This window comes from Triticum aestivum, chromosome 5A (genome assembly GCF_018294505.1).
Source record: "Triticum aestivum cultivar Chinese Spring chromosome 5A, IWGSC CS RefSeq v2.1, whole genome shotgun sequence".
NCBI classification, from domain to species: domain Eukaryota; kingdom Viridiplantae; phylum Streptophyta; class Magnoliopsida; order Poales; family Poaceae; genus Triticum; species Triticum aestivum.
The window spans coordinates 572,183,108-572,192,996 of record NC_057806.1 but is presented as its reverse complement, the minus strand read 5'-3'; the positions used below and the strand labels follow the sequence as shown (position 1 = coordinate 572,192,996).

Genomic DNA, 9,889 nt, shown 5'->3' with positions numbered 1-9,889 from the left:
AATGCTTCGACTGTTTCCTTTTTAGACCTGATCGAATGGATGGCACCAAGTGACACATGTGGTAAGCAATTCAAATTATTCAAAAAGAATGGATGACAAACTTGGTTACGGGGTTTCTTCAAATTAATTGGGTACGGCAATTGAAAAAATGCAATCACGGTGTATTTAAATTATTTTTTTTGGATCATAAAGCTATGCTTAAGAGTTCGCCCCACTTTAAAAAAGCTGCCCTACTAATGGCATTGCCTCAGAGACACGGCCGGGGCAAGGTGTCCGCCACAACTCTCTCATTGTTTTTTTGTGTCCTCTTTGGATACCTTGGCTGCCTCGGCAAATAAGTTTTTTTCTTTTTGCAAATTTGAATCTTGTATTAGTCAAACGCCATCATGATTACAATCGGAGCTAGCAAGCTCCGCAGCTTTAGGAGGACCAAAACCTAAACCATGTCATAGTTCAACCTTTCATCCTTGCAAAGATATCCAAACAATTGCTAACTTTATTTTTAGGACCTATGAATATAATTAATACTAGTCTCACGAAGACTCATCAAATGCTTTACCAGAGAACATAAATACCTCCTCCCAACGTAAATCTCTGTATGTGATGTGCTTGTGTCCGTCGCCATTGAGCGATTCTTCTTGTCCTTTTTGGAGTGTGTATTTTTTTTCCCCAATCACATTACTCGGTATATACATTTAGTTGCATACAATGGCAACAAAGAAGACGTACACCAGAAAGAAAAGAAGAAAAAAGAGCGGATACAAGGTGGAACAAGAATGCGGTGTGGATCAAACACGACACACAAGCTTCCCATTTCCTCCTCTACATCGGTTTCCCCCCGAGGAAAACGAAGGAAGCCTACCCGAGCAAGAATCAAGAAAGCCGTAGAAGAAGCCAGGGCGTCGCATGCATGCGGGAGCCGCCGGCCTGTCCCGATCATCTGTTCTCGTCGCCGAGCGACGAGGGGCTCCTCCAGAAGCCGGCGCCGTAGAACCTCGACCACACCTCCTTCTCCGTCTCCCCCGCCTCCTCCTCCGGCGGCTGACCCGCGGGCCAGACCACCGCCGCGTCGCCGGGCCCGGCCACGGTGCCGTCGTCGACGAGCAGCTCGTACATGTCCACCGCCTGCCCCGCAGAGGCCGAGCGGCGGCGCCGGCGCGCCCGGACCGCGCGCCGGCAGAGCGCGGCAGGCGCGCGGACCGTGGCGAGCACGACGACCTCCACCATGACGCAGGGGAAGCAGCAGCACACGGCGGCGCACCCGGCCGCCGTGCCGCCGGCCACCTCGCCGCAGCGGGGCTGCCTGCCGCTGCGGCTGATCGCCTCGCTGTCGCAGCGCTGGTGGCCGTGCGCATGCGGCTGCGGGTGGCTGTGCGAGCGGCGCGGCTGGAAGGCCGCGGACCGCCTGAGCGGGGGCTTGGGAGCGTCCTGCGCCCTCGCCGCCGCGACGGCCACGGAGGTGGCGGGGGCGGAGGCCTCCGAGCGGTGGCGGGGCTTGCTAGAGTGGGTGGTGGCCATGGCTTGGCTTGCCTGGGCGAGTCGTTCGCGCGCGGGTGGCCTTAGAGCTGCCGCGGCGGCCACCACGTGGAACGCCCGCCGAAGAAAATAGTACGTGCGCTCGGCGGGAGGGGAAGCTTAAAGCGTGGGTGGATGACGAGGGCCGCGCTTAAATGGGTGTTGCGGCTCGGGCGGCCATCGCGGCGGCGAAACCGGCCGGCCTCTCTCACCATTATTGGGGCGGGGCAGACAGGAAGGCGGAAACGGAAAGGCGCCACGGAGCGGAGCAGAGCAGAGCAGCAGACATGCGTGCGTCCATGCACGAGCGCGCACGTTTCGTGGGAGAAGCCGGCCAGCCAAACTTCTGCGCGAATCTCTACCGTCGCGAGCCCGGCAGCAACGTGGCGCGGACGGAATGTTGGGCAGCGACACTGTTTGCTTGCTATGCTCTGCGCCCGTATTACCACGACGGCACCGATCGACCAAATCTTTCGGTTGCACGATCGAACCCCCGTGCCGCATGCGGTGTCGTCTCGTCTCTCGCATCCTCGTGCACTTTGCGTCCGATTCTCGTGCGGTTTTCTCTTTGATGTATTTTTCGGGATCGATTTTAGAGCATCTCCAATGGCTGCCCTATTTTAGGGCATCAAAAGTTGACGGAGTAAAAAATTTGGAAATGGCTAGTGATAAGTCGACTAAAATTTTCAATTTAAGCCAGTCTTCAGTCGTTGGATGAAAAACACACGCTTCTTCAACTTCCAAACCACCTTAGAATTTTCATTTTGCCAATACCGATCCTCGGGTTTGCGCCTAGGGGGTGATCTTGATACTTTTCCATTAGTTAGCCGATAAAAACTTTTCTCTTCACTCTTCTTTTGGTATTTATCTAATAATTGTGCAAAAGTGACTTTGGATTTTTTGCACTTGTGCTTATTGCGGCATTTATCTTCTTTGTCTTGACTTGCATCGATCTTTGGATTTTCTTGTTGTCTCCTAGTCCTTTGTGTCTTCATTGTAGCTTCGATGGAATTCTCACCTTCAAAATTATATTCATTGTGCTCTTCAACAACTTGGTTACTTGAAAGCTTGATCCCATCATCTATATTTTTTACCTTCTCTTTAAATGGATTGGCTTGAAGCAGCCGATGCAAAAATATTTTGCCGTCGGGACCAATTGGAATAGACTCATCATCTTTTGGTGTCTCAACAAATTTCAATCATCCTTTATTAATAACCGATTTAACTATTTGACGAAACATATTGCAATCCTTAATACTATGTTTGAACGAATCATGCAACTTTCAATACATTCGTCTGTGGATATATGGCTTGGCATGGTGATCAAGAATTCTAATGTAATTATTTTTTAGCAACAAATCAAAGATTTGATCACACATATTTGAATCGAAGGTATACCTTTTGTTTTCTAGCCGATCTTGATGTGCGAATGACTTCGGAGGTAAGCAAACGAATGATTCAGATTTAGAATCTCCCCATTCGGCTATGCATTGTGTTTTGCACTCTATTTCCAATATCTTTGGATATGATATAATATTAGCATCGGATTCTCAAAAGAATTTAACCTTAGCTTTAAACTTCTAAAATCAAAATAGTTAGAACATACATGTCTCAATTGAGACCATGCGTAAGCCAAGTATGAAGCAAGTAAAGCTATCCAATTAGATATTAACTTTAAATAAAGTAATGAGAAAAGTTTTGGCTTCAATAATAAGTCACTATCGGTCTCTTTGAATGGTACAATGTATTGACCGATATGCTTTGTAAGAATTTTATTGCTATCGATCTCTTTGAGTGGCACAATGTATTGACCGACATGCTTTGTAACAATTTTATTGCTAACAAGTAAATTACCCTTCAGCATTGGTCTTTCAAAATTACTTATGAGAATTTTTCTTATAGAAGCATCAACAATAAAGTTATGACCAAATCGTAAGATAGGTAAATCACTTGCTAGACATACCTCTTCAAACACATTGGGAGAGCATGATGGTTGCTTTACTTGAACGATATCTTGTTCCTCTTTCGAATAGCTCCTCAACACCTTGTCGTCCTATTTTTCTAGAACAGATTCGGCATACATAATATTTGATTCGGTCTTTTCAATAACCGAATTAACTTTGTTATCTGAATCACCACTTTGTTGGGGAACGTAGCGGAAATTTAAAATTTTCTACGCATCACCAAGATCAATCTATGAAGTAATCTAGCAACGAGGGGAAGGAGAGTGCAACTACATACCCTTGTAGATCGCTAAGCGGAAGCGTTCAAGTGAACGGGGTTGATGGAGTCATACTCGTCGTGATTCAAATCACCGACGATCCTAGTGCCGAACGGACGGCACCTCCGCGTTCAACACACGTACAGCCCGGTGACGTCTCCTACGCCTTGATCCAGCAAGGGGAGAAGGAGAGGTTGGGGAAGACTCCATCCAGCAGCAGCACGACGGCGTGGTGGTGGTGGAGGAGCGCGGGACTCCAGCAGGGCTTCGCCAAGCACTACGAGAGACAAGGAGGAAGAGAGGTAGGGCTGCGCCAAGAGGGAGAGGATCTCGTGTGTCTTGCAGCCTCCAATACCTCAAGTATATATAGGGGAAGGGGAGGGGCTGCGCCCCCACCTAGGGTTCCCTCCCTAGGGGTGGCGGCGGCCCCCAGATCCCATCTGGGTGGCGGCCACAAGGGGGAGAGGGGAAGGCGCACCTGGGGTGGGCCTTAGGGCCCATCTACCCTAGGGTTTGCCCCCCTCCCCTCTTGGAGGCGCCTTGGGCCTTGGTGGGAGGTGCCCCAGCCCACATCTGGGGGCTGCCGCCACCCCTAGGGAGGGAACCCTAGGTGGGGGCGCAGCCCCTCCCCTTTCCCTATATATACTTGAGGTATTGCAGGCTGCAAGACACACGAGATCCTCTCCCTCTTGGCGCAGCCCTACCTCTCTTCCTCCTCGTCTCTCGTAGTGCTTGGCGAAGCCCTGCTGGAGTCCCGCGCTCCTCCACCACCACCACGCCGTCGTGCTGCTGCTGGATGGAGTCTTCCCCAACCTCTCCTTCTCCCCTTGCTGGATCAAGGTGTAGGAGACGTCACCGGGCTGTACGTGTGTTGAACGCGGAGGTGCCGTCTGTTCGGCACTAGGATCATCGGTGATTTGAATCACGACGAGTATGACTCCATCAACCCCGTTCACTTGAACGCTTCCGCTTAGCGTTCTACAAGGGTATGTAGATGCAGTCTCCTTCCCCTCGTTGCTAGATTACTCCATAGATTGATCTTGGTGATGCGTAGAAAATTTTGAATTTCTGCTACATTCCCCAACAGTGGCATCATGAGCTAGGTCTATGCGTAGTTACTATGCACGAGTAGAACACAAAGTAGTTGTGGGCGTCGATATTGTCAATTATCTTGCCGTTACTAGTCTTATCTTGATTCGGCGGCATCGTGGGTTGAAGCGGCCCGGACCAACCTTACGTGTACGCTTACGTGAGACCGGTTCCACCGACTGACATGCACTAGTTGCATCAGGTGGCTGGCGGGTGTCTGTCTCTCCCACTTTAGTCGGATCGGATTCGATGAACAGGATCCTTATGAAGGGTAAATATAAATTGGCAATTCATGTTGTGGTTTTGGCGTAGGTAAGAAACGTTCTTGCTAGAAACCTATAGCAGCCACGTAAAAAACTTGCAACAACAATTAGAGGACGTCTAACTTGTTTTTGCAGCAAGTGTTTTGTGATGTGATATGGCCAAAGGATGTGATGAATGATATATATGTGATGTATGAGATCATGTTCTTGTAATAGGAATCACGACTTGCATGTTGATGAGTATGACAACCGGCAGGAGCTATAGGAGTTGTCTTTATTTTTTGTATGACCTGCGTGTCATTGAGAAACGCCATGTAAATTACTTTACTTTATTGCAAAACGTGTTAGCCATAGTAGTAGAAGTAATAGTTGGCGAGCAACTTCATGGAGACACGATGATGGAGATCATGGTGTCATGCCGGTGACAAGATGATCATGGAGCCCCAAGATGGAGATCAAAGGAGCTATATGATATTGGCCATATCATGTCACTATTATTTGATTGCATGTGATGTTTATCATGTTTTTGCATCTTGTTTACTTAGAACGACGGTAGTAAATAAGATGATCCCTCATAATAATTTCAAGAAAGTGTTCCCCCTAACTGTGCACCATTGCGACAGTTTGTTGTTTCGAAGCACCACGTGATGATCGGGTGTGATAGATTCCAACGTTCACATACAACGGGTGTAAGACAGATTTACACATGCAAACACTTAGGTTTACTTGACAAGCCTAGCATGTACAGACATGGCCTCGGAACACAGAAGACCGAAAGGTCGAACATGAGTCGTATAGAAGATACGATCAACATGAAGATGTTCACCGATGTTGACTAGTCCGTATCACGTGATGATCGGACACGGCCTAGTTGACTCGGATCATGTAATCACTTAGATGACTAGAGGGATGTCTATCTGAGTGGGAGTTCATAAGATGAACTTAATTATCCTGAACATAGTCAAAAGGTCTTCGCAAATTATGTCGTAGCTCGCGCTTTAGTTCTACTGTTTAGATATGTTCCTAGAGAAAATTTAGTTGAAAGTTGATAGTAACAATTATGCGGACTAGGTCCGTAAACTGAGGATTGTCCTCATTGCTTCATAGAAGGCTTATGTCCTTAATGCACCGCTCAGTGTGCTGAACCTCGAACGTCGTCTGTGGATGTTGCGAACATCTGACATACACATTCTGATAACTACGTGATAGTTCAGTTAAACGGTTTAGAGTTGAGGCACCGAAGACATTTTAAAACGTCGCGAAACATGTGAGATGTTTCGAGGGCTGAAATTGGGATTTCAGGCTCGTGCCCACGTCAAGAGGTATAAGACCTCCGACGATTTTCTTAGCCTGCAAACTAAGGGAGAAAAGCTCAATTGTTGAGCTTGTGCTCAGATTGTCTGAGTACAACAATCATTTGAATCGAGTGGGAGTTGATCTTCCAGATGAGACAGTGATGTTTCTCCGAAGTCATTACCACCAAGCTGCTAGAGCTTCGTGATGAACTATAATATATCGGGGACATATATGATGATCCTTGAGATATTCGCGATGTTTGACACCACAAAAGTAGAAATCAAGAAGGAGCATCAATTTGTTGATGGTTGGTGAAACCACTAGTTTCAAGAAGGGCAAGGGCAAGAAGGGATACTTCATGAAACGGCAAATCAGCTGCTGCTCTAGTGAAGAAACCCAAGGTTGAACCCAAACCCGAGACTAAGTGCTTTTGTAATAAGGGGAACAGCCACTGGAGCAGAATTACCCTAGATACTTGGTAGATGAGAAGGCTGGCAAGGTCGATAGAAGTATATTGGATATACATTGTGTTAATGTGTACTTTACTAGTACTCCTAGTAACACCATGGTATTAAATACCGGTTCGGTTGCTAAGTGTTAGTAAACTCGAAATAAAAGGCTGCGGAGTAAACGAAGACTAGCTAAAGGTGAGCTGGCGATATGTGTTGGAAGTTTTTCCCAAGCTTGATGTGATCAAGCATCGCACGCTCCCTCTACCATCGAGATTGGTGTTTGCATTGAGCATAGACATGATTGGATTATGTCTATCGCAATACGGTTATTCATTTAAGGAGAATAATGGTTACTCTGTTTATTTGAATAATACCTTCAATGGTCTTGCACCTAAAATGAATGGTTTATTGAATCTCGATCGTAGTGATACACATGTTCATGCCAAAAGATATAAGTTAGTAATGATAGTACCACCTACTTGTGGCACTGCCACGTAAGTCATATCGGTATAAAACGCATGAAGAAGCTCCATGTTGATGGATCTTTGGGCTCACTCGTTTTTGAAAAGTTTGAGACATGCGAACCATGTCTATTGGTGTATATGCATGAAGAAACTCCATGCAAATGGACCGTTTGGACTCACTTGATTTTGAATCACTTGAGACATGCAAATCATACCACATGGGCAAGATGACTGAAAGCCTCGTTTTCAGTAAAATGGAACTAGAAAGCAACTTGTTGGAAGTAATACATTTTGATGTGTGCAGTCCAATGAGTGCTGAGGCGTGTAGTGGATATCGTTATGTTCTTACTTCACAGATGATTTGAGTAGATGTTGAGTATATTTACTTGATGAATCACGAGTCTGAATTTTTGAAAGGTTCAAGTAATTTCAGGGTGAAGGTGAGAGATCGTCGTGACAAGAGGATAAAATATCTATGATATAATCATAGAGATGAATATCTGAATTACGAGTTTGGCACAGAATTAAGACATTGTGGAAATTGTTTCACAACTAATACAGCCTGAAGCACCATAGTATGATGGTGTGTCCGAACATCATAACCGCACCCTATTGGATATGATGCATACCATGATGTCTCTTATTGAATTACCACGATAGTTTATGGGTTAGGCATTAGAGACAACCACATTCACTTTAAATAGGGCACCACGTAATTCCGATGAGATGACACCGTATGAACTATGGTTTAGAGAAACCTAAGCTGTCATTTGTTAAAAGGTTTGGGGCTGCGACGGTTATGTGAAAAGTTTCAGGCTGACAAGCTCGAACCCAAAGCGGATAAATGCATCTTCATAGGACACCCAAAACAGTTGGGTGTACCTCCTGTCTCAGATCCGAAAGCAATAAGGGATTGTTTCTAGAATCGGGTCCTTTCCCGAGGAATAGTTTCTCTCGAAAGAATTGAGTGGGAGGATGGTGGAGACTTGATGAGGTTATTGAACCGTCTCTTCAACTAGTGTGTGGCAGGGCACAGGGAGTTGTTCCTGCGGCACCTACACCAATTGAAGTGGAAGCTTATGATAGTGATCATGAAACTTCAGATCAAGTCACTACCAAAACTCGTGGGATGACAAGGATGCGTACTACTTCAGAATGGTACGTAATCCTGTCTTGGAAGTCATGTTGCTAGACAACAATGAACCTACGAGCTATGGAGAAGCGATGGAGGGCCTGGATTCCAAAATGGCTCGAGGCCATATAATCCGAGAGAGGATCCATATATGAAAACAAAGTGTAGACTTTGGAAAAACTACTTGATGGTTGTAAGGCTGTTAGGTACATATGGATTTTAAAAGGAAGACGGACAATGATGGTAAGTATCACCATTAAGAAAGCTCGACTTGTCGTTAAGATGTTTTCCGACAAGTTCAAGGAGTTGACTACGATGAGACTTTCTCACTCGTAGCGATGCTAAGAGTCTGTTGGAATTATATTAGCGATTACTGCATTATTTATGAAATCTTGCAGATAGGATGTCAAAACATTGTTTCCTCGATGATTTTCTTGAGGAAAGGTTGTATGTGATACAACCGGAAGGTTTTGTCAATCCTGAAAGATGCTAACAAGTATGCAAAGCTCCAGCAATCCTTCTAAGGACTAGAGTAAGCATCTCGGAGTTGGAATGTATGCTTTGATGAGATGATCAAAGTTTTTGGGTGTATACAAAGTTTATGAGAAACTTGTATTTCCAAAGAAGTGAGTGGGAGCACTATAGAATTTCTGATGAGTATATGTTGTTGACATATTGTTGATCAGAAATGACGTAGAATTTCTGGAAAGCATATAGGGTTATTTGGAAAGTGTTTTTCAATGGAAAGCCTGGATTAAGCTACTTGAACATTGAGCATCAAGATCTATAAGGATAGATCAAAACGCTTAATGGTACTTTCAAATGAGCACATACCTTGACATGATCTTGAAGGTGTTCAAGATGGATCAGTCAAAGAAGGAGTTCTTGCCTGAGTTGTAAGGTATGAAGTTAAGACTTAAAGCTCGACCACGGTAGAAGAAAGAGGAAGGACGAAGGTCGTCCCCTATGCTTTTTTCATAGGCTCCATACGGTATGCCATGCTGAGTACCACACCTGATGTGTGCCTTGCCATATATTTGGCAAGAGGGTACAAAGGTGATCTAGGAGTAGATCACCAGATAGCGGTCTAAATTATCCTTAGAGGAATAAGGATATGTTTCTCGGTTATGGAGGTGATAAAGAGTTCGACGTAAAGAGTTACGTCGATGCAAGCTTAACACCTATCCGGATAGCTCTGAGTAGAGATACCGGATACGTATAATGGAGCAACAATTTAGAATAGCTCCAAGTAGAACAGTTATTTGAAATGGCTCCAAATGTAGCGTAGTAGTTGCATCTACAAGATGACATAGAAATTTGCGAAGTACATACGGATCTAAATGCTACAGACCCGTTGACTGAAACCTCTCTCACAAGCATAACATGATCAAACCCAGAACTCTATGGGTGTTAGTCACATGGAGATGTGACCTTGAGTGTTAATCACATATCGATGT

At 45.5% G+C, this 9,889-nt stretch overlaps 1 protein-coding gene across 1 annotated transcript; it reads right to left on the bottom strand.

Annotated features, from left to right (window-relative positions):
• Window positions 1-478: 478 nt before the first annotated feature.
• LOC123107760 (uncharacterized) lies at window positions 479-1,618 on the bottom strand. Its single transcript, XM_044529681.1, has one exon. The coding sequence runs from the start codon at window positions 1,516-1,518 to the stop codon at window positions 937-939; it is 582 nt and encodes a 193-aa protein (XP_044385616.1). The 5' UTR covers window positions 1,519-1,618; the 3' UTR covers window positions 479-936.
• Between the last annotated feature and the right edge of the window lie 8,271 nt (window positions 1,619-9,889).

Coding starts and splice junctions, on each gene's coding strand:
- LOC123107760 (XM_044529681.1), bottom strand. CDS start 1,518: ATGGCCACCACCCACTCTAGCAAGCCCCGCCACCGCTCGGAGGCCTCC.